This window comes from Trachypithecus francoisi, unplaced genomic scaffold (genome assembly GCF_009764315.1).
Source record: "Trachypithecus francoisi isolate TF-2019V2 unplaced genomic scaffold, Tfra_2.0 Lachesis_group6, whole genome shotgun sequence".
NCBI lineage: Eukaryota > Metazoa > Chordata > Mammalia > Primates > Cercopithecidae > Trachypithecus > Trachypithecus francoisi.
The window spans coordinates 68821498-68847434 of NW_022681471.1; the positions used below are offsets into that span (position 1 = coordinate 68821498).

The 25937-nt window shown below is 35.9% G+C and overlaps 1 protein-coding gene and 1 long non-coding RNA gene across 3 annotated transcripts in view; one reads left to right on the top strand and one right to left on the bottom strand.

The window, feature by feature from the left end:
* Positions 1-3664: 3664 nt before the first annotated feature.
* LOC117077437 lies at positions 3665-7656 on the bottom strand. The gene is made up of 3 exons (XR_004434765.1): positions 7520-7656; positions 6500-6558; positions 3665-4505 (listed from the first exon to the last, which is right to left on the bottom strand). It is a non-coding gene; the product is annotated as an uncharacterized LOC117077437 (long non-coding RNA).
* The window catches only part of CHIC1 (cysteine rich hydrophobic domain 1), a 122843-nt gene continuing 104072 nt past the window's right edge, over positions 7167-25937 (top strand). For both annotated transcript variants that reach the window (XM_033201124.1, XM_033201125.1), the window contains exons 1-2: positions 7167-7870; positions 21746-21800. In XM_033201124.1, the coding sequence (XP_033057015.1) occupies positions 7575-7870; positions 21746-21800 (351 nt within the window). In that variant the 5' untranslated portion in view covers positions 7167-7574. The remainder of the gene's footprint in view (positions 7871-21745; positions 21801-25937) is intronic.

The following is a 25937-nucleotide window of genomic DNA, read 5'->3' on the forward strand; positions in this document are numbered from 1 at the left end:
AAGCAGGGGTTACAATCCTAGTCTCTGATAAAACAGACTTTAAACCATCAAAGATCAAAAGAGACAAAGAAGGCCATTACATAATGGTAAAGGGATCAATTCAACAGGAAGAGCTAACTCTCCTAAATATATATGCACCCAATACAGGAGCACCCACATTCATAAAGCAAGTCCTGAGAGACTTACAAAGAGACTTAGACTCCCATACAATAATAATGGGAGACTTCAACACTCCACTGTCAACATTAGACAGATCAATGAGACAGAAAGTTAACAAGGATATCCAGAAATTGAACTCATCTCTGCACCAAGCGGACCTAATAGACATCTATAGAACTCTCCACCCCAAATCAACAGAATATACATTCTTCTCAGCACCACATCACACTTATTCCAAAATTGACCACATAATTGGAAGTAAAGCACTCCTCAGCAAATGTCAAAGAATAGAAATTATAACAAACTGTCTCTCAGAACACAGTGCAATCAAACTAGAACTCAGGACTAAGAAACTCAATCAAAACCGCTCAACTACATGGAAACTGAACAACCTGCTCCTGAATGACTACTGGGTACATAACGAAATGAAGGCAGAAATAAAGATGTTCTTTGAAACCAATGAGAACAAAGATACAACATACCAGAATCTCTGGGACACATTTAAAGCAGTGTGTAGAGGGAAATTTATAGCACTAAATGCCCACAAGAGAAAGCAGGAAAGATCTAAAATGGACACTCTAACATCACAATTAAAAGAACTAGAGAGGCAAGAGCAAACACATTCAAAAGCTAGCAGAAGGCAAGAAATAACTAAGATCAGAGCCGAACTGAAGGAGATAGAGACACAAAAAACCCTCCAAAAAATCAATGAATCCAGAGTTGGTTGTTGAAAAGATCAACAAAATTGACAGACCGCTAGCAAGACTAATAAAGAAGAAAAGAGAGAGGAATCAAATAGATGCAATAAAAAATGATAAAGGGGATATCACCACCAACCACACATAAATACAAACAACCATCAAAGAATACTATAAATGCCTCTACGCAAATAAACTAGAAAACAATGAGATCACTTGGACTCAGGAAGGGGAACATCACACATGGGGCCTATCATGGGGAGGGGGGAGGGGGGAGGGATTGCATCGGGGAGTTATACATGATATAAATGATGAATTGATGGGTCCTGACGAGTTGATGGGTGCAGCACACCAACATGGCATAAGTATACATATGTGTATACTTTTGCACATGTACCCTAGAACTTAAAGTATAATAAAAAAAAAAAAAAGTACCTGGCACATAGTAGATACTCAATAAATTGCTGGCATGAATTCTGTTTCTTCACTTGAACAAAAGGTGAGAGTTGTACAAATCTGCCTCTCCTATCTTAAAGTACTTATTTTCTGAAGCCATCTGTTATTTTGCTAAATATAAACAAGACTTTATTTGATTAAGAGCCTTGGGTATAATCAATCGTAAACAACTTGAAGACAGAAACTCTGGTTTATTGCTAAAGTTTTCCAAAATAACTTTTGTTCTTACTTTTATATACAAAGCATTAAACTACAGTTGTATTTTTAAATTTATATTAACTTTTACATATGAATGTATGTGTGTAAAATAAATACACTAAATTTCCTAAATGTATTTTCCAGTTTAAAAACTTCAATTAAAAAAATCACCATTCAAAAATAAAGCTCAAGTGAAAACGCTAAAAAAAATAAAAATAAAAAAAATAAAACCTTCCTATAAAGTTACAATATTCAAGATGATTTGGTGCTGGCATGAAGATAGACATAGAGAAAAAAATTGACTAGAATTAAGAGTCCCAAAATAAACCCGAATATTAATGGTCAATTAATTTTCAACAAAGATATTGAAGCAGCCTCATTGAACGGGGTGACACCTCACGTTCTTGGTCTCACAGCCACAGTGATCAAGGATGCAGACACATACAAAGGGTGAGGTTTATAGCAGAATTGTAATAGGAGAAAGAATTTGCCTGCCACAGAGAGGGTTCCCAGAAAAATGGATTGCCAATGTGCAGTGAAATGCAAGGGTTTTTATAGATGAGCTAGTTGGGAGGCAGTACCTGATCGACATAGGACCTGAAAACCCCGTTAGGACCATACGTGCCATCTGCATAGGGTGCAAATCTCTGGCAGCCCTAACCCCAATCTTTTATTATGCAGTTGGGTCCTCTGCCTGAGCTACTCCATGTTGCTTCTTTCTTTCTTACTCTGCACATTCTAACAAAAAAGGGAAGTTGGAGACCCCATGGTGGACATGCCTGGCCCCAGGTAGCCCTTTCTATAGGTACAGCTGCTGGCATCCCCTGTGCAAGCTTCCAGCTTCCTTATCTATGTTTGCAGCACAATCTTCCAGACTTCCCTTTGTTAGAAAAGAAGTGTTTTCTGGCCAGGTGCGGTGGCTCACGCCTGTAATCCCACACTTTGGGAGACTGAGGCGGGTGGATCATGAGGTCAGGAGTTCAAGACCAGCCTGGCCAAGATGGTGAAACCCCGTCTCTACTAAAAAACTACAAAAATTAGCCAGGCGTGGTGGCAGGTGCCTGTAATCCCAGCTACTTGGGAGGCTGAGGCAGAATAATTGCTTGAACCCGGACAGCAGAGGTTGCAGTGAGCCGAGATTGCACCACTGTACTCCAGCCTGGGCGACAGAGAGAGACTCTGTCTCAAAAAAAAAAAAAAGAAAAAAGAAAAGAAAAGAAAGAAAAGAAGTGATTTCTTGGGCTGCTTTTTGTTGGAAAAGAAGTTCTGCTGAGGACACTCTTTTGCCTTATTTGCCTAAATAATTTATTTCTATCTCCTGTATCAATATCAAGGCAATTCAATGAAAACAGGACTGTCTTCAGTAATGGTGCTAGAATAATTTCATAACCACAATGCAAAAATATAAATTTAGACCCTTACTTAATACCATACACAAAAAATTGATTAAGAATGAATCACAGACCTGAATGTTAGAGTTAAAACAATAAAACTCGGCCAGGACTAGTGGCTCACACCTGTAATCCCAGCACTTTGGGAGGCCGAGGCAGGCGGCATGAGGTCAGGAGATTGAGACCATCCTGGCTAACATGGTGAAACTCCATCTCTACTAAAAATACAAAAAAAAATTTAGCCAGGCGTGGTGGCAGGCACCTGTAGTCCCAGCTACTTGGGAGGCTGAGGCAGGAGAACGGTGTGAACCCAGGAGGCAGAGCTTTGCAGTGAGCCAAGATTGTGCCACTGCACACCAGCCTGGGCAACAGAGTGAGACCCCAGCTCAAAAAAAAAAAAAAAAGCAATAAAACTCTTAGAAGAAAACATAAGAGCAAATATTTCTGATAATGGGTTAGCCAAAAATTTCTTAGGTATGTCATCAGAAGCATAAGTGATTAAAAATTGATGAATTGATCAAAATTTAAAACTTTTCCATTCTAAAGATATCATTAACCATGAGAAAAGGCAAGCCAAAGACTGGGACAAAATAGTTGTACATTATATATGTAATAAAGGACTTCTATCTAGGATGCATAAAGAACATTTATAAATCCATAAGAAGACAAATAGCCCAATTTTTTAAAGGACAAAAAAGCTGTACACAATTTTTTAATAGCAGTTTATTCATAACATCTGAAACGTGAGAACAACACATGCCTTTCAGTGGGTGAATAGCTAAACAAACTGGTAAATCTATACTGTGGAGTATTACACAGCAATAAAAATAACCACTGATACACACAATAACCTGGGTGATTCTCAGTATAAGTATGCTGAGAGAAAAAAATCTAAGCCCCCAAAATTACATATAGTATGACACAGTTTACATAGTGTAAGGAGGAGGATAAGAAGTATTATGAAAATATAACAGGAGAGATCTTCATGGTGATGTAATTATTCTGTATCTTGACTGTAGTGATGGTCTTAAGAACCTATACCTCTGATAATATTGCAGAGAACTAAACGGACACACACACAGACACAAATGAGTACATCTATGATGGAAAATCTGAATAAAACAGATGGATTGTATCAATGTCAATTTTGTGGTTGTTAAATCTGCATAACAATAGTTATGCAAGATGTAGCTATTGGGGGATAGTAAGTAAAGTGTAAACAGGATCTCTCTGTATTATTTTTTACACCTACACATGAATCTACAAGTATCTCAAAAAGAACTTTATTTTAAAATGGGGCTAAAGATTTGGGTAGACATTTCATCAAAGAGGCTATACAAACAGAAAACAGGTACATGAAAAGATGTTCATCACTAATCATTAGGGAAATGCAAAGTAAAACCATGATGCACACCCATAAGAATAGCTATAATAAAAAAAGACAATAACAAGTGTTGGAGAGGATGTGGAAAAAGTGGAGCTCTCCCGCATTGCTTGTGGGAATGTAAATTGATGAAGTCACTTTGGAAAAACAGCTTGGCAGTGTCTTAATAAGTTCAACATCATCTTAGCATATGACTCGGGAATTCCACTCATAGGTTATCTATACAAGAGAAATTAAAACCTATGTTCAAACAGAAGCATGTGTGCAAATGTTTATAGCAGTATTTTCATAACATCCAAAATGTGGCAGCAACCCATATGTCATCAACTGGTAAGCAAATAAACAAAATACGATTTACCCCAACAATGGAATGTTATTCATCAGTTAAAAGGAATAAAGTACTGATACATGAAACAACATTGACGAACCACAAAAACATATGCTAAGAAGCTAGACACAAAGATCACTTAGTGTATGATCCCATTTATTTAAATGTCCATTAAACAAATCTGTAGAAAAGAAAGTAGATTAATGCTTACCAAATGTTGGGGATGAATGGGGAATGGCTGAAAAATGGGACAGAGATTTCTTTTGGGGATAATGTAAATATTTTAAACTAGTTTGTAGTGACAGTTGCACAACTCTGTAACTAAAACCAATGAATTGAATGCTTTGATAAATAAATACAATAAAGCTGTCTTTAAAAGGTTACAATTCTTTTCAGCTGTTAAGGTTGAAACCTCTTAGATGGTTAATGATCTCATGCCTCAGTTCCCTATTAATTATATGGGAAAAATACCCCCATACCCTGCTTAGCAAGTTAGGCATAATGTTACACAACCTGCTCTCTTTTCCATCTACTCCTCGATTTACTATTCTTAATACTAAGGTATCATTCAGGAACCATGGTGTTTCTCGTGTTTACTGACAATGGATAAACAAAATGTATTTTCTTCAGCTTGCTTATTCCAAATTCTCCTATAGCTAAGCAAAACAAATGACCTTTGGAATCACATATGACTTTTAATCACAATATATAAGGCAGAAAACAGATGGATAGATTTGACTACCTTGTGCGTTTAGCCAAGTATAGCACTTCCCTGAACTGTTTGGTCCTTTTGACATCTGACTAAATACGAGGGGCCTCTTTCTATTTTAACAGATTTTCCCCATCCCTTTCCTTCCTTCTCATTCTCCATGGCCATAATTTCTCCACTTTTACCATAGTTCCAATATCTTACTTGCACTTATTACAGAGTCCACCCCCTACTCCTTTCCCTTTCTGTCCTTCAAATAGCCTTTCCTAGCCTAATCTTGAGTGTGAGGAGAAACTATCATTTAAGTAGTAGTCGGTGAAATACTTTTCCCTCTATACACAGACTTAGTGGACCTTCGTGGATAAGATATTTGGACAAATTTTAAATGTCGTTTACAGTTTTTTTTTTTCTTGAAAGAAAAGAACTGTTGCAGAGTATTAATTTTGATCTTAACTCTGACACATTTATTAACATCCAAAAAAAGCAAAGATAAATGATACATGTCTTGCCAGAAGGCTACTACAAAATATTTTAAGGTTCCATCTTCTATAATTCCTGGCTAGTGGATACAATCATCTAAACGACAAAAAGTTATAATTTGTTGCTTATTGATAGTGTTATGACTTATTTTTAAAGTTCCCTAAATAATCCAACTGTTAAATAAAAATGGGCTTTTCATTTTAATAACACATACTCCTTGATGATAGTGGTTTGATTCATTTCTCTTACAGAACTAATTTCTTCCTACTTCACACACATAAATACTTTGTTTATACTGATAATGCCATGCTCATCCTAAATTAAAGTTTGACTATGTCTGTTTCCCCAGAGACACACCATCTGATTGGGATACAGCTGTAATGTAGCAGAAAGAGCAGTGAAGCCGGTATTAGAATGCTTGGATTACAGTGTTTGTTCTGTTACTTAGCAGCTGTGTGACTTTACTGTCTTAATGATATGGAGTTTTGTGCTGCTTCCAAGTATGAAACAGTTTGGCACACTATTTAGAAACGCAAAATATGTGATCTCCACAACATTTTAGCGAGTGTAAAGAAGATAGGATAGACTATTTAAAATGGAAAATTGTGGACAAAAGGTCACCATATACCTGAATAAATTACTTAACTTCTGAGACCCACTTTTGTCATGTAATAAAATAGATATAATGATACCTACCTCTCAGGATTAAGGTAGGATTAAACTGAAATATTGTACATGAGGGTCTAGCTCAGTGCCTGGAAAATGGATGATGTTAATTAAGGTTTCCTTAGGTTAGAATGCTCCTTTCACTCCCTCCATCTGCCCCCTCCCCCAGAAAACACTCCAAAATTCAAACATGCATATTCTGATTCATCTTTTAAGGAAGAGCCCAAGAGGCACCACTCTACAAAATCTTTCCAAATAACTTCAGGCAGTACAGCCCTTTGGTTAAGAGTACTGGGCTTTTGGAATCAGAAGAGACCACCAAATTAAAAATCAGGTCTGCCATTTAGTAGCTCCCTGACACTGGACAAATTACTTATTTTCTCCGCAGCTAGATTTCCCATCTGTAAAATAAAATCATCATGATACATACCTCACAGGATTGTGGAGGATTAAATGAGATACACATACAGAGCACTTAGCACAGTCCCTGACTTAAGTCCTCCGTTAAGTATTACACAGTAGAAGTAGTAAAAAGTTTCCTCTTAAGTAAAATGCTAATAAAAGTGCTTACCCTGCCTCCCAAGATTGTGACAAAGTTATGACGCAAGGCTTTTAAACTGTAATGCTGAACAAACGTAAGGGATTGGTATATACCTTGAGATATTTTGGATAAAGTTCTAATCTTACTTTTATACAATATGCTTTCCCTCACCCGCCTGCAGTGGGGTTAATAATGCCCAGCATTAACTAATATGAAATCAAATCAGAAGATACCCAGAACACAAGTAGCTGACGCTCAGAGAGCAGTATTAAGGCGAGCACCCGCAGACCGGACCTGGATGATTCCCTGGAGTTCACCTCTAGCGGCCCCCTCCCCTTGGAGCCGCGCAAGCGTACACTGACTTTGCTCCTCTCTAGTGCCCCCGCCTCCAACAGCCGCCCCCCCGCACCCCCCCCCCCGTCTGCCCAACACGCAGGCGCGTCTCCTCAAATCCTGTCCCTACACCCCTCCTGTTTCTCTTCATTTCGTTCCCCCTCCTCTTGCAGCACCTCAGCAGGTTCAAACTCTTCTCCGGGAGAGTGGCGGCGATCGCGAGGTCACGTGATGAGCATCCTGCTGCCCAACATGGCGGAGTTCGACACCATCTCTGAACTGGAGGAGGAGGAAGAAGAAGCGGCAACGTCGTCGTCGTCGCCGTCGTCGTCGTCGTCTGTATCTGGGCCCGACGATGACGAGGAGGATGAGGAGGAAGAGGGGGAGGAAGAGGAGGAGGAGGAAGAAGAGGAGGAGGAGGAAGAAGAGGAGGAGGCGCCGCCCCCGCCTCGGGTAGTGAGCGAGGAGCATCTGCGGAGATATGCTCCCGACCCTGTATTAGTGCGGGGTGCCGGCCACATCACTGTGTAAGCGAGAGGGGGTCTTGGGACTTGAAGCCTGAGATTTGGCAACAGAGGAATGAGAAGTGATCGAGGGGCCTGTGGAGTGGGGGAGGGTTTACTGAGGCGTACAGTTAGGAAAGGACACCAGGTCTAAATGGGGAAACCATGGGTGGATACGTGTGAAGGAAGTGAGGTGAATGTAAATATGATGCACCAATGCCAGGTAAAGAGTGAGTATAGGAGAGGGAAGTTAGGGGTTTGGGAGCCAGAGCGATTGGAGTAGGGGTGAGTCTCCTTTCTTGTAAGTATGCTGGCAAGTGAACAGTCTCTAAACTGCAGGATGTACCAGAGCGTTTTTTGCTGACAAGATTGATACTTTGTGGGAAACAGCAATTGCTGTGACATGTGGCAAGAACTAGGCTTGCATTCTTCAAAACAGAAACATGATACATTTTGTGAATAATAATAGAATGTTCATTCACCCACATATTCATCCATCCATTCTTCCTATCTAATCCTTCCTTGTATATCACTCAATTAGAGGTTCAGGTTGAGAGGCAGCTATGGAAAGTAGAAAGAGAAACGGGATTGAGTCCGGGCTCTTAGATGCTAGTCCCGGTTTTGCTTCTTACTGGCCCTGTGACCTTGGTCAAGTTGCTTTTTCTAATTTCTGCGCCTTGATTTCTTCATCTCTAAAATGAAGGGTTTGGAGTAGATGGTTTCCAAAGCTTTTCAGTTGTGAGATAATTTACCTCCAAGGGATTTTGTATGCCCAAATATGAAATATACAGGCATTAAATATGTATATGGAAATTAGTACTTTGGGAGCTGAGCATGATTTCTTTAGAATTTATCCAGGGTGGTTTTTTTAAAAATTAAAATCTTGAGAAAAAATTGAATATTTGAGAAAATAAAATGGGGAGGGACTTCATAACATAGCTACAGGGCAAAGATGTTGATGATTCTCTGGGCTTTAAAGAGTGCTTCCTCATTTTTATTTGCTTGGACCATGACTGTTTGGAAGTTTGAGTACTGTGTCATGTTCACCCTCTGAACTATGCTATCTTTTACTGCATTTTCAGAATAGGTTGCCTTTTGTTATTATGTCATGCTGCCTCTGGTTTTGATGATGGCTCACCTAGTCCCTTTGACTTTCAGTTGAGTTCATGTTATATAAAATCATGTATGCACTACCTCCCTTATATTAGTTTTAATTTTTAACATGTTGAGTTGTTGTTGTTTTTATTTTTTTGAGATGGAGTCTCGCTCTGTCGCCCAGGCTGGAGTGCAGTGGCATGATCTTGGCTCACTGCAGCCTCTGCTTCCCAGGTTCAAGCAATTCTCCTGCCTCAGCCTCCCGAGTAGCTGGGACTACAGGCATGACATGTTGTGTATTTTAATTGTAATATACTTTTGTAATCTTTGCATCAAATATATTAACAAATATTTTGAAATTGGGGAAGGGTTGGGGGAAGGTTTTAGAGCTACTTTTTGATTAGGAAATTTTAAGACAATTTTTCTTGGTCCAAGAATTTTGCAGATAGCCTGCAATGTTTAGATGCCAGCTTATTGCACGGTTTTACTTCCATTCCTTTTGTCACTAGGGAGACAATTTATTACTCGAACTAATTATGATGGCTGGTACCAAAGGTTACCTTTATGCAGATTATGTTACATGTCCCTTTAGTCCATGATTTTATACTCCAATATTCCACCTCCACATTTGCAAACTTCATGCAAAGGAGAAGGAACAAGAAAATAAAATTAAAGTTACCTGAATTTATTTGTGGTTCCATTCGACCTTGCACAGGTACTTTCCAACCTATTTTCTTCATTAGAAGAACACTGACACTTGCCATGCCCCAGGCCCTTGTGATGGGTATAACATCCTTCTAATTAGGAGCGTGCGAGTAGTACTGGTGGTATTCATTGACTGAAACCAAAACCTGAAAAGCAGCAAACCAGTACTAGACTCACTAACCAATGTATATACTTTGGAAACTTATTTAGTTTTATTGTATACATTCTTACACCTAGAAATCACATATGACATTAAATGTCTTGGGATTTGAAAGAGATTACATGTCTAGGAGAAAATTTAACTGGATCTGAGAAATGGGTCTTTGTATGGTGGTGAAGCCTTCCTTTTATCAGGTAAAGTAAAATCCTTATGAAATAGGTAATCTTATTCTGAGACTTCTAAAATCTTATTCTGATACTTCTAAAATATCAACTTCTGTTTATTTTTTTTGTGGCATAGGAGTGTTAGAGTTGCCTTAAACTATATACCCTATCTGAATGAAGTATTTAATATTATCTCCCAGCCCTGATTTTTTTTCCGTTCTTTGTGCAGTCTTCTATTGTATAGAGCATTTTGTTTCTTCTCGAAGTTTAAAATTTGAAAGCCATCACCTCAAACTCAGTATATTTTAAACCCAACATCCCTCTCCACATTGCCCGTGCTTTCCATTGTTTCATTTCTTTCCTTGATGCCACCGTTCTGATCTCCCAGGTAACATTCAAAACCTTTGAGTCATTTTGACTCTCCTTCTCCTTGAATCGCCCTGTGTCAGTCTGCCCCAGGATTATGTCATCATAGTTTCTGAAATATCTCTTAGATTTTTCATTTTCTCATTCCTATTTGGCACCACTCTGGTTTGGGTTGCTATCATCTCCTGCTTGAATTATTGCCACGGTCTGCTGCCTCTCCCTGCTCCAGTCCATCCTGTGTGCTTGTGCCAAACTAATTTTCTTAAAACACAGTCTAGTCATGTCACTTTCCTGCTGAAAACCTGCACTGGATCTTAATTAGCTCTGAGTTTCTGGGCCATCTTCCTTCAGTCTCAGAGTTCAAGGAGACCCTCCATGTGTCCAATGCTCACCTGTCCATTTGTGCCTTCCATACCTTTCTTTTCCAGCCTCCTCCCAGATCTTGCTCCACCAGGCCACCCATCTCTCCAATATTACCTCTCTACTGGCTCAACCTGTAACCATATTCAGTCTCTAATTTTTAAAAAACAAAATAAGACAAAAGCCTTCCTATGCCCGTGTTCCCTTTAGCTACTATCCAATCTCTCTTTCTTATCCTTCAAATTTCTAAAAAAAAAAGTAGCTACATTTACCTTATCTGTTTTATCTTTACCCGTCTCTGATCTGGATTCTGCTACCAAAACCACAGAGGAGCTATCCTTAATTAACATCACTGTGACCCTCTTGTTGCTAAATTAGTGGACATCTTTCATTCCCTATCCTACAGGTTCTCTCTGCTACATTTGATACTTACAATGATTTCTTCTTTTTTAGAAGCTTCTACTCCAGGGTTCACAAACACACAGGCCTTCAGAGGCAAGGCAGGTCACAAAAAATAGTGCAGCATAAGGAGAGATGGGGCTTTAGTTGAACTGAAAGTTTTGTATCTCATCTAATGGTATTCAAATTCTAATTTAAGAAAAAACATTTTGCCAGCCAAAATAAATTCCAGAACTCCTTGGCCACTTCACTCTCCTGGTGTTCCTTTTACTTTTCTGGCAGTTTCTTACCTGTTCATTCATGGGCTTCTCTTCCTTCTTGACCTTTAAATACCAGCATTCTCTAGAGTTTTGTTCTCAGCCCACTACTCTTCTTATTCCCTACTCTCCCTAGATGGTCTCATCTTACCTCTCATAGATTCAGTTATCTCATGGCTCCCAAATAGGGATTTCTTTACCAGACTCTGCTTGGGTTCTTATCTGGGCTTCTTCACTCAGTAGCTTACTGTTATCTTAAATTTGACATAAACAAAAATCTCCCAACACCCCCCTCATATCCCCACCCCCAAATGCTCAAAATAGCTTTCCTATTTCTGTATTCACAACCTCAGTTGAAGGTACCTCCACCTATCCCATTAAAGCATGCTTAGTTCTCCCCACTCACACTTGCCACTGCTAAGCAATTAGCAAATATCAACAATACATGGCTTAAGAATTTCTTTTTCTCCCTACCACCACTTTATTGATTCAGGACCCTTTCACTACCCTAGCTAGTCATCTTGCCTTCAACCTTGTCATCCTCACATCCATCCTCCAGCCTGCTGCTAGATTAAGACACAAAAAATACAGATCTAATCAAACCATTTTTGCTGCTTAAGATTATCTTGTGGTTTTTCCCTTCACCTGAGAATCTAAGCTCCATAACAGAGCATACAGAAATGGACTCTGTGTATCTGTCAGCCTAAACTTTTGCCATTTCCCTTACTGCTTGTATGTTCCTGTTCACAGCGTGCTGTTTTTTTTTTTTTTTTTTAATCTCACTGCCTCTGCTCAATCTGGGGCCTCCACCTAGAATGCTAACATTCACCTCCCGTTTCCCTGGCTCCCATTTCCCTGGCTCTCTATATGTCACCACCTTCTGCAAGTCTTCTTTTTTTCCACTAAATTGTAAGTTGCAATGACAAGAACAATTTCTGATTCCCTCTGAATCCTCAGTGCATAGCACAGTACCTGACAAGAGGTGAGTTGAATGAATATTGGTTCACTTTAGTAACACTCAATGTGCCTAGATAGTACAAACTATACTATAGGCCCTCAACAAATATGTTAGTTGAATCCTGCTGTGGAGAGCACTTGTTTCTGAGCATAGATGTGTATGAATACAACAGTATCACCAGTACTAGTATCACCAGTGATGGAGTTTGTGGCATGAGCTTACCTCTGAAAGCTTTGTTAAGCTATTCCCTATGTGTCAGAGTATTAATGTTTTGGGTTTCTAGTTACCTTAAGAAGATATTAGTCTTTTAACATGAAATTTATTTTAATTTCTTAAGAGGTAGAATGACGTAATCATACTACTTGTATTTCCAGTTCTGAGATGATGATCATAAATGGATATTAGGAGATCTTTTTCCAAATTTTAAAAAATATGATTATATTAACTCTTACAGATTTGAGACTATAGAAACAGAAATAATGAAATGTCTCTTGGAAGTATTGTGCTTCAAAAATACTGTACATCTGAATAATATAACAGTATCACATTTCTTCTTGATATTTTTGGGATAAATATTTGGATCTAATGTATTGAAATACAGAAAAAAATATTCCATCACGAGATTGTTTTCCTTATAGACATTACCACCTTCTTTATATTACTTAAAATATATAGATATTTACCATTACACCTGCATAAAAATTAGTAGAGACAACATATTACTAATTCGCAGAGGCTCATAAAATTCTCATTAAAATTAAGAAAGCTGAAGTTATTAGATTATAGAATTGACAAAGATGGCCAATTTTGCCAAAGTGCATTTCTCCAAAAACTTAGCACTACAAATATTGATACTTCTGAAATCAGGGAATGGAATGCCTTTTCTGTAACAGTTGTCTGAGAAATTACAGTGATGCATTGTTAATTTGTTTTTATGTAAGGTGCATTTTTTTAAGGTTTTAGGCTTTGAGAATATTGAAGCCATGGTAACTTGCCATTGTAGAGTATGGGAAGACATTTTTCCCATATGAAATATTAAAGAGATTTAACTAGGATCATTTAAAAATCTCCTTTTATTTTGTGGCATAGCCTTTTCCTTGGTGTAGCAAATAGAGTTCAGTGCACATGCTTCAGAATCAGTATTAGTATAAGTGCATGGTTTTCTAGTGAAGTCGTGTCTTATTGGCAGAATTTTACCACATTTTCTTAAACTGAGTACATGAACTTTAATTTGTGCAAGATTTTGAAAGGCTAGTATATGGCCATTTTCAAATATGAAAAATGGTGAGAGGTATGGGGAGGGAGAGAAAAGGGAAGAGGAAGTGAGAGTATAGATCCTTTGCCTCGGTTTCCTTTACTTCAAAGAATTTGTCTAAGAAATTAAAATTATGGGCATTGAAGACACTTGAAGAAAATACAATCATTGAGAACTACCAGCTGGGTCAGCTTCAAACGTACAATAGATTCTATATTTAATGAAGTTGATAAAATGATAGTGTGAGCACTTCCCAAGTGCCTGCTGAGCCCCACATCTTGGCTAATATCTACCACGGATCAGTAATAAGTAGATAAGTTTGTCTAGCCTCTCTGGACTCATAATTCTTAACTTAATGGTTTGTTTATGAAACCCAGCTGAGGTGTTTATTCAGCAGCAGCCATTTCAACATTTCCTAGTAGCTGCTAAGTGAAATGTACCTAAAATTATTTGAGATAAGTATTTTTTAGTGTGCTGAGTCTCTAACAGGGAAAGTTAAGGGAAAAAATGTCTTATAGGCAAGAGCAAGATTGCTGCTGCCTATTAGCCAAAACTATGAGAGTATCAAGCCTACTTTGCCTTTCTTCATACTTTTTATATGGATATATGTAGGTCATAAGGGAGTATTTTAAGAAATAAAGCAACACTTTAGTTACCATTTCTAATATATTTCTTATATTTTAGAAAAGGAAATCCCTTTATATATTGGAGAAGAAAGTTAGTAATGTGAATATAGCAAGTATTTCTCTAGAACTTGAGCACTGGGCTAAACACTGTGAAGAACACAGAGAAAACAAAGTATAGGCTTTGCTTTACAAAGCGAACAGGAAAATTGCCTTTAAGATATTGATATGGAGCAGCAAGGAATAAAAGACAACATTTTGTTAACTGTTGAATTGTATAGTGCACATTAGAAGTGGCCGTGAGTATTTAGATAAAGAAGGAATCCATAAAGGCTTGGCCATTGAAGGCGTTACAGCAGGGGTTGGAACTTGAGCCTTGAAGGCTGAGTAGGACTTAGATTTAAACTTCGGAGGGGAAGCAAGGAGAACCACATGAGCAAGGACAAGAGCCAATGTAGCAGTGACAATGGAAAGGAAGGGATCATTATGAGAATGATTTCAAAGGAGCAAATAACAGGATTTAGGGACCACCTGGCTGTAAGCAAGATGCAAAACATAGGAGAGGGAGGGTGCGAATATGATACCAAGGTATAGGTTAAAGGAAGAGAGTAATGTGCCATTGATAGAGATGAATTTGAAAGGGGGGACCAGGTTCCAAGAAAATATAACATTTAGTTTTAGACAGGTTTCACTTAAGGTGGTATTGTTTTGTGGCAAGATGTCCAAACAGAAATTTTCAGTATACAATTAAAGATGAGGGACCAGAGCATGTACAAAAATATTACTAGAGCTATAGATATGATTATTGTTAACAGAGAAAAATGATTGTCAAAGCTGTCAAATACAGATGAACTTTTATAGTTTGCTTAGAAAGAAAAGCAGAAGACTAAAAACTAAATTTTGGAAGAACTCTGGAGTCTGAGGACAGAATGAAAGAATGGGAGTGTTAGGAAGGGAGTGATCAACAGTGTCACAGCTGCAAACAAAGTCAACTGAAAAAGTTCTGAGAAGACATTGAATTTGGCAATAAACAAGACAAGATGGACTTGTCATTTTGAGTAAATTTACTGAATAAGAGATTATTTTCAGCAAAATGACAGTATCAAAAATCAAGTTTCAAAATTTCTTAAGAAAGGAGATATTAGGGAAATGGAAGCAGTGGACAGTTCATTTGTCTGCTGATAAGTGAAAAGAGGGAATAGTAAAGCTAAGAATTTTTAAAACAATAAAATATTATATACATTTTGAAGGATATATCTGTCTGTATTGACTGCATATTTGATATCTAGTAGGGGAATGACAGCTGGCAAAAGCTAAATTAGCAGCAATTGCTAATCAAGGTAGGAACATGTTACTGATGTTGCATCTATAAGGCATTTAGACAAGATGTGGAAATAGAGGTCTACTTAAAATAATCATATCTACTTTCTAAAAATGAAAACTGCATCTATGTCTTTGTACAATAAGAATCTACTCTTCATGTAATAATGAATTGCATCTTTTCGCTAGTGATAAAGTGACTACTTCACTCGCTGAATAGATTTAAATAAAATATGTTTCTTGTAATATTAAATATTATTGATTGCTGAAGCAAATAATTACAAATAGGTTTAATACTAGATTGTCAATTTCTCAAGCAGCAGATGAAGATTGCCGTAAAAATTCATGCATAATGGTGTCCCACCTTGTTTTCAGTTTAACTATACTTTTGTGTCTATGTATTGATTTAAAGGGAATATGTATTTGTATAAAATATTCTCATTACATGTTGTACTGACACACCTGAACAGAATTAATGAAGGATTTTTTAAATGTAGTTAAAATCTTTTTTCAATTGCTAATTTATTTACTTGACTATTTTAAAATACAGAATTTGTTTCAAAATACATTTTAAACATAGTATAGTATATTTATGTACAGGTATGTGTCTTGCTACTAGCTGCTAAATATAGAGAGTTTTTGTGCTTAAAACTGCATGTCTCCTTGAAAATGAGTTATTAGTATAAATGATACAAGGGCAATATGAAATTCCTGCATAGAGGTTTTTTTTTTCTTTGTCAACTTTTAGATTTGGGGGATACATGTGCAGTTTCATTACAAAGCTATATTACATGATGCTGAGGTTTGGGGTACAATTGAACCCATCACCCAGGTAGTGAGCATAGTACCCAACAGGGAGTTTTACAACCCTTACTCACCTCCCTTCTTCCCACTTCGTGTAGTCCACAGTGTCTATCATTCCCATCTTTATGTTCATGTGTACTTAATGTTTAGCTCCCACTTATAAGTGAGAACATGCGATATTTGGTTTTGTGTTTCTGTGTTAATTCATTTAGGATAATGACCTCCAGCTACATCCATGTTACTGCAAAGAACATGATTTTGTTCTTTTTTATGGCTGCATAGGATTCCATGGTGTATATGTTCTATATTTTCTTTAGTCCGCCATTGATGGACCCCTAGGTCAATTCCATATCCTTGCTGCTATGAATAATGCTGTGATGAGTCACATGTGTAATTTTGGTAGAACAATGTATCTTCCCTTGGGTATATACCCAGTAATAGAATTGCTGGTTCAAATGGTAGTTCTATTTTTGATTCTTTGAGAAATCGCCAAACTGCTTTCTACAGTAGCTGAAATAATTTAAATTCCCACCAAAGTTGTATAAGCATCCCCTTTTCTCAGCAGTCCTGCCAACATCTGTTATTTTTTACTTTTTAATAATTGCCGTTCTGACTGGCATGAGATGTAGTTTTGATTTGTATTTCTCTAATGATTAGTGATGATGAGCATTTTTTCATATGTTTGTTGGCCCCTTATATGTGTTTTTTTTTTTGAGAAATGTGTATTCGTGCCCTTTGCCCACTTTTTGATGGGACTATTTGTTTATTGCTTATTGAATTATTTAAATTCCTAATAGATTCTGTATATTATACCTTTGTTGATGCATGGATAGTGGATGTTTTCTCCCATTCTGTATGTTGTCTGTTTATTGATAATTTCTTTTGTTGTGCAGAAGCTCTTTAGGTTAACTAGGTCTTCATAATTTTTGTTTTTGTTGCAGTTGCTTTTAAGGACTTAATCATGAATCCTTTGCCAAGGCCAATGTTGGGAAGGGTGTTTCCCAGGTTTTCTTCTAGGATTTTTATAATTTGAAGTCTTATATTTAAGTACTTACTCCATCTTGAGTTAATTTGTGTATATCATGACAGGTAGTGTTCCAGCTTAATTCTTCTGTATATGGCTGGCCAGTTATCCCAGCTTATTGAACAGAGGTGCCTTTCTCCATTACTCACATTTGTCAGTTTTGTCAAAGATCAGATGGTAGTAGGTGTGCAGCTTTATTTCTGTGGTCTATTCTGTTCCATTGGTCTATGTGTGTTTTTGTGCCAGTCCCATGCTGTTTTGGTTACTATACCCTTGTAGTATAGTTTGAAGTCAGGTAATATGATGCCTCTGGCTTTGTTATTTTTGTTTGGGATTGCTTTGTCTATTTAGGTCCCTTTTTGTTTCTATATGAATTGTAGAATAGTTGTTTCTAATTCTATGAAGAATGATGTTTGTAGTTTGACAGGTATAGCATTGAATCTTTAAATTGCTTTAGGCAGTATGGCCATTTTTATGTTGTTGATTCTTCCAGTCCGTAAGCATGAAATATCTTTCCATTTGTTTCTGTCATCTCTGATTTCTTTCAGCAGTGTTTTATAGTTCTCCTTGTAGACATGTTTCACCTTCTTGGTTAGATGTATTCCTAGGGGTTTTTTTTGTTTTTGTTTTTTTTGTTTGTTTTGTTTTGTTTTTGTTTTTGTTTTGACTATTGTAAATGGGATGCTATTCTTGATTTGGCTCTCAGCTTAAATGTTATTGGTGTATAGAAATTCTACTGACTTTTGTACATTGATTTTATTTCCTGAAACTTTAGTGAAGTTTTTTCTTTATCAGTTCAAGGAGCCTTTTGGCAAGTCTTTAGGGATTTCTAGGTATAGAATCATATTGTCTGCAAAAAGAGATCGTTTGACTTCTTGTTTTCCTGCTTGCATGCCTCTTTTTCTTTCTCTTGCCTGACTGCTCTGAGTAGTACTTGCAGTATTATGTTGAAAAGGAGTGGTGAGAGTGGACATTTTTTTCTTGTTCCAGTTCTCAAGGGGAATGGTTCCAGCTTTTGCCTGTTGGGTGTGATGGTGGCTGTGGGTTTCTCATACATAGCTCTTATTATTTTGAGGTACATTCTTTTGATGGTTAGTTTGTTGAGGGTTTTATCATGAAGGAATATTGAATTTTATCGAAAGCTTTTTCTGAGCCTATTAAGATGATCTTTTTGTTGTTGTTTTTAATCCTGTTTATGTGGTAAATTACATTTATTGATTTGTGTATGTTGAACCAACCTTGCATCCCAGGAATAAAGGCTCTTTGATCATGGCGAATTAACTTTTTGATGTGCTGCTGGATTCGGATTGCTAGTATTTTGTTGAAGATGTTTGTGTCTATGTTCGTCAGGGATATTGGCCAGTAGTTTTCTTATTTTCCTTCTTTCTCTGCCAGCTTTTCCGCTAAGGATGATGCTAGCTTCATAGGATGAGTTGGGAAGGAGTCTTTCCTTTTCAAATTTTTGGAATCGTTTGAGTAGGATTGGTACCAGCTCTTCTTTGTACATCTAATAGAATTTGGTTGTGAATCAGTATGGTCTTGAGCTTTTTTTGGTTGGTTGGTGTTTTATTTCTGATTCAATTTTGAAACTTGTTCTGTTTAGGGCTTCAAATCTTCCTGATTCAATTTTGGGAGCTTGTATGTTTCCAGAATTTTACCCATTTCCTCCAGATTTTCAATTTTGTGTGCTAGGTGTTCATAATAGTTATCTGAAGATTTTTTGTATTTCTGTGGGATCGGTCGTAATGTCATCTTTGTCATTTCTGATTGCTCTTATTTGGATCTTCCCTCTTTTTTCTTTATTAATCTAGCTAGCAGTCTGTAAATCTTGTTTATTCTTTCCAAGAACCAACTTTTGGTTTCATTGATATTTTGTGTGGATTTTTGGTTCTCAGATTTTCTTCTGCTAGCTCTGGGGTTATTTTGTTCTTGTTTTCCCAGTTCCTCTAGGTCTTGCACAGAGTTTTCATTAGACATTGGATTCTTAACATTTCTTTAAAGTGACCCTACAACCAAGTGCCATAAATCAGTTAAATAGTACAGTAGTTTATTATTCAACAAACATTTTTCAACACTGATTAGATTTCATTATGCTGCTAGGTATAATAGAAAACAGCAAAATAAATAACCCATAGTTCCTGTTCTCAAGGAACTTAATATAGGATAAAATAAGGATTTAGGGGGTCAACATTGGAGTTTTGGTTTTCCCCACTTAATACATGACTGTGGGCAAGTCATTTAATTTATTTTTTGAATTTTTTTTCTGGATGTTAGCTTCTTTGTCTTTAAAATGGGGTTGACAATACTTCTCTTGAAGACTTTTAAAGCATAAAAGTAATATAGAGTCATGTGTCACTTAACAATGGGGATACCTCCTAAGAAATGCATTGTTAGGCAATTTTATCATTGTGTGAACATCATAGAGTATACTTACACAAACCTAGATGGCATAGCCTAGTACACACCTAAGCTATATGGTAAGCCTGTTGCTCCTAGGCTACAAACCTGTACAGCGTGTGACTATACTGATTACTATAGGCAGTTGTAGCACAATGGTAAGTATTTGGGTATCTAAACATGGAAAAAGTACAGAGAAAATATAATATAAAAGACAAAAAATGTTATACCTTTAATAGGGCACTTACCATGAATAGATCTTGAAGGACCAGAAGTTGCTCTGTGTGAGTGAGTGAGCGAGTGAGTGAGTGAGTGGTAAGTGAATGTGAAGGCCCAGGATATTACTGTACACTACTGTAGAATTTGTAAATACCATATACTTAGGCCACAATAAATTTATTTTCAAATGCTATTCTTTGTTCAATAATAAATTAACCTTCGCTTACTATAACTTTTTAATTGTATAAACTGTTCAATTTTTAGAAACTCGTTGACTCTTTTGTAATAATACTTAGCTTAAAACACAAACACATTGTACAGCTGTACAAAAATATTTTCTTTATATCCTTATTCTATTAATTTTTTTTTACTTTTTAAACTTTTTTGTTAAAATCTAAGACACAAACACACACATTAGCCTAGGTCTACACAGGGTCACGATCATCAATATCACTTCCACCTTCACAGCTTATCCCATTGGAAAGTCTTTAGGGACAATATAACACGGAGCTGTCATCTCCTGTGATAACAGTACCTTCTAGAGTACTTCTAAAAGGGCCTGCCTGAGGCTATTTTACAGTTAACTTTTTGTTAGAAGAAGGAATATATTCTAAAATAACAATAAAAAGTATAGTATAATAAATACATAAGCCAGTAATGGTCATTTGTTATTATCATCATGTATTATGTATTGTATGTAATTGTATGTGCTATACTTTTCTATGGTGGCAAAGTAAGTTTGTTTATACCAGCATCACCACAAACGTGTGTAATACATTGTACTACGATATTATGAAGGCTATGACTATGACATTACAAGGGCTATGGCAACACTAGGAAATAGAAATTTTTTAGCTCCATTATAATCTTATGGGACCACCATCATATATGCAGTCTATCTTTGAAACATCTTATGTAGCATGTGACTATATTTAGTTAGCACAGTGTCTAGCCCATGATAAATACATAGTTATTGGTAGCTGTTACTGTTATTGCCCACCTCATATGGAGTTCTCAATAAATGTTACTGTCTTTTCCTTTTTGCTTACAACCTATCCTCCACTAATGTAAACTTGTAGTTAATATGAAATAGTATCATCTAACATTCAGGAAGTGACCTTTGTTATCCCTGAAATCAACAAGCAAGTGAGCAAAGCCTCATAAAATTCATTTTGACTTCTTAATGCAGATTTCACTGAGTGTACTGGAAAAGAGAGTTTTCAAGTCTGGGATCTGTTTTTTCAAAACTGGTTGAGCACAAACGTGAAAGCCATTCATAAGGATTAAACTTTGAGTATCTGAATAGTAACTGGTCACAAGTGGTCAAACTCTGTAGTTCCAAAGGCTGTATTAATTGTGGAGGGGTCGTTTTTATTAGGAATATTTGCATACATACACAAAAGTGGAAAGAATAGTATAATGAAATCCCACACAGTACCCATAATCCAGCTCCAACAGTTATCAACTAAAGTAGGTTTTAACTGAAACATTTCCGTTAAAAATGGACATTTCCAGCTCAATATGTGTTTCTTTAACTTATTATTTTTAATCCTACATCATGGATTGAGTTAGAATCCCACTTTAATGTTTGCTTTTTGTTAAGCTTTTTAAAAATTAGTTTGGATTAATAATCAAAGATTTGCTTTCTATAAATATCATATAAAAATTTTTCAGGGCACATTTTAAAATCAAAAGGCCAAAAGAAAAATGCAGAGGTTTATAACTTTTTTTAAAAAAAGGAAATATTTAAATATGCTGGGTAGAACATATTTTGTTCTGTCTTTGTTTTGAAGGTTTGGCTTGAGCAACAAGTTTGATACTGAATTTCCCTCCGTTCTAACAGGGAAGGTAAGTGAGAATTTGCTTTGAAGTTTTCAGTTCTAAAGCATTGTTTTATGGCTTACTCATTGTTATGACAAATGCTTTGAATCATTGTTAATGAAGTCAAGTAATAGGAGGCCTCAGTAGTTGGAAGCTGTGTTTATAGTGTCTGAAAGCTGTTGCCATGGCTACCAGCCTCTGACCAGTTATTTTGTTCATTGTCCATTAATGCCAGCCATTATTTATTTATCCATTCAGCTTTTTCACTTTTGTATTTTTTTTCTCAGCATAGGTAGCTATAATTGTTTTTATTTGGGTCATTAACTTCCAGTGTTTTTAGAGTTAAAGTTATTTTTTAACTGTATCACTGCTATTAATTTTTAAAGTACCATATGGTATGATTTGTTATACATGAAAATAATTAAATTTTTTATTAGATGTTTTTCTGACTTTTAGATAGTTTGAGTTAGTAAGATTGGACTCACTGTAATCAATTAGTACCTTTCTAGTCCCTGGTTTTCTACATTGAGTAGTAGTTTCTAGTAAATTCAAAGATTTACTAGGATTCAAAACTATAAATTTAAAGACCTAATGCACAGCCTGATTACTATAGTTGATAATATTGTATTATACACTGGAAATTTGCTGAGAGTAGATTTCAGGTGTTCTTATCACAAAATAACAAAAAGGTGACCGTGAGGAGATTGATATGCTAATGTGTTTGACTAGTAATCATTTTACTGTGTATATGTATATCAAAACATCATGTTGTACACCTTAAATATATACAATTTTTAAAAAGAAACTATATTTGGAAGATCATCTTATGACAATAATGTGAACTTTCTATTCCCAAAGGAAAAGGCTCTGCCTAAGGCAAAAAGTTATTTATATATGTTTGTTACTTGAGCAATTATAGAAGAGGAGAGAAAAACCATTGTAATATAGAATACTCAATCATTGCCAAATGGTTAATAGTTGAAAGCTTGGGTAGCTAAAAAGATGATTAGGGGTTAAAGGAAGTTAACTTTTTGTATTTTGAAGCCTTTAAATTCAATATATTTAATTTTAGTGCTAGAATAATGGTATTTGTCAGTATAGATTTTGGTCATGTTTTAAAATTATCTAATCTAACAGGTTTTTTATTCTATTGTAGCATCAATTATTCTCATATTGTTGGTGAGAAAAGCAAAATGAAAATCAGTGTGTTTAGTATGTGTAATAAATTGGAGAAATAGGCCCTTTAATAAATACATAAAGAAATTCTAGAGAGATACACATGAAACTAATAAAAGTTATTACCTTTGATGGGAGAAGAGGAATGAGATGGATGGAGGCAAGGATAAGGATGAGACTTTTCTGTATATCTTTTAGTATTGCTTTCATTTTTAAACCATGTGACTATATTACCTTTTGAACTTTAATTTGTTCTTAATTCAATGTCCCTTGTTCTAAACTCTTTGAGAACCAGAAAAGATGCTTCTAGTGACATTTGCTTCTTTTTGTCATGCATTTTCCAACTGTGTATTCTTTTTGCTTTTGGCCTAATCACAATCTCCCCCCAGCCTCTTTGGGGGAGTAGACAGCAGACCTATTTCTTTTTTCAAGGAACATCTTTGAAATCATAAGAAATTCTGTTTAATTTAACCCTGCAAGGTATGTTACACTTTATTTGCTTCGTTTTCCCCTTGAAAAATGGGAGGTAGGTTGAGATAAAATATAGTAGTTAAACAAGCTTTGCAGTCAAATCTGGGTTGGAATCCAAGTTCTGTCACTTACCGTGTGGCCTTGGGCAGGTCACTTCTCTGAGCCTCAGTTCTTATGTGAAAAATAGAGATGATGCTGATAGTTACCTCACTTTTTAATTTAAGAGTTAAATGAGAGAGCCTATATAAAATTCCTAGTATTCTGTCATGTACTTATTAGCTTCCCAATGTTAGTTTGTAGTTGCTGTTAACTGTTCTTCATCATTGTATTGTAGTTTCACTCTGGTTGCTTTTCATTTTACTCACTGGCTTTCAATTTTCATTGCTTTTGCAATTTTTCTTCATCTAATTCTGAGAGAATACATTATTATTTTATTATTCTCTGGTCTCACCACTGATTTGTTCTGTTGACTGTTGATCTTTTCTGTCTCTTCTGAGGTATAATATCAAATCATTCCACAGAATACTAAACAGGTGATCATAGTTCCTGGCTAAGTTAGCCTTAGAAAATATGTGGCCATTTAACATTTTAGGACACAAAGAACCCTTGGTGTGAGATTTTGGCTCATTCTTGAGCACATTCTACCTTCCTATCCTGATCAATTGGAATAATTTACCAATTAAAGCAGCAGCCTAGACTTAGATTTGTCTTATATGAATTAATCATAAATGTTTTTTTCCAATGAATAAAGTAGCTATGGAAATATATCTTGAATAATAATGTATTTTTGTAGGAAGATGGTAAATTCATTATTAAAATTAAAGAGAATGTGATTTATAAGAACTTCAGTAAAAAACTTATTCTTCATGTTTCCTTTGATGCTGCTGCATGTATTGTAGGTGTAGTTATATCCAACTTTACCATTGGCTTAGTTTGAAATACAGGTCCAAGAAATTCTAGAAATGAATAATCTAAAAAATATGTCAGTGTATAAAATTCCCAGGCATACAAATTATCCATTTTCGAAATTGGCCTATTTTATATGCTCAAGGAATCTTCAGAATTTCTTTTCACACTTACTCATTTATTTACAAGCCTTCTGAAACTAAAAATTCCAGTGGCCCCAAAGGTAGTAGACTGTTTTAAACTAGAGGAGTAAGAAAGAATAATAAGCTGCTTTTGGTATGCACTCACACAACCTAAATTATCTGGATATGAGCTGCTCATAAAGATATCCATTCTTTTCAAGTGATTGTTTTTGTAGCACATTATCGTAATGACTTGAGTATTTATTTAAGTGTACATTATGTATAGTGTACAAAATTTATCATGTGTTAGATAAGGTATAAATTGTAACTGTGATATTTTTCTTAGCATGTGTTTGGTGATGGGAAAAACGCTAAAAGGAATTCTGAAGACCTGATTTTTGAAAGTCACGTGGTGGTAACATTAGCTTTATTCATTTTCTCATTGAGATAATTTTTCTCTGACAGGCACTTTCATTGTATAGGTTCCTTTGCATTATCAAAATGCTTCTCAAATAACTGGAGAGAAAAGGCAAACATTATTCATGTGTATCTGAGGAAAAAAATAAAAGAAAAAAGGTCTAAATTCAGACTTAACAGCTCTTACATTAAAATATTTTTAAATGAATAACCGTGACAGCTAAAGTAGAAAAAAGTCTACCTTTTACGAAATTCAAAATCAGTCTTCCAATATGAATGCAATTCTAAATAGTTTTTATGCCTGCCTGAGCTAAGCAAAATTGCAGAGGGAAGTCTGAAAACCTCAAAAAACAATTTTGACAAGCTCTGTGGCTCAATTTTAATTTTTTGCTTCTTATGTGTTAATGCTTTTAATGCAAACAAAAAGATAACCTTTTATATTAAGTGCAGAAAAGATTTTTTTCTGTATTTCATATCGAACAGGTGTATACACACAGATTCTAGTGACCAGAAAATAAAAGAACCACAGAAATTTAGAAAAGAAAGTAAAACTTTTGGCCCTTAGCTTGAAACAATTAAACCATGTTATAGGGAGACTAGTGTGCAGTGTTTGGGGATTGTAAGCAATAAAAATCGACCTTTACTATTGTGATACAGTATGACACCTGATTGATAGGATTGTGTTCCCCATGATTGAAGGAAGTAGATCAGACCTGCTGGGGTTTCCTAGAGTTTCTTCTGTTTACAGAGTCTCTTACATCCTGTTATAAAATATTATGACCCTTTACCCCACCTTTATGGTGTGGTTTTCTTTTTTCATTCCAAGAAAGCCAAAAGAAATGAAATGTTTCTTTACAACCTACTGTTCAGTTAGAAAGTAAGGATCTTCTACTATCTAACCTTCATTGCTAGAGATACTCAATTATATGAAAGTAAATGAGTAAAATGTTAACCTGATTCTACAGAGTTAACTAAACATTTCTTTCACGTTGTTTAAAATGAGTTAACTAATTCTCACTTCTTATGTCTTTAGCTCTGTTTATGACTTTTACTGTTACTCAAATACAGATTT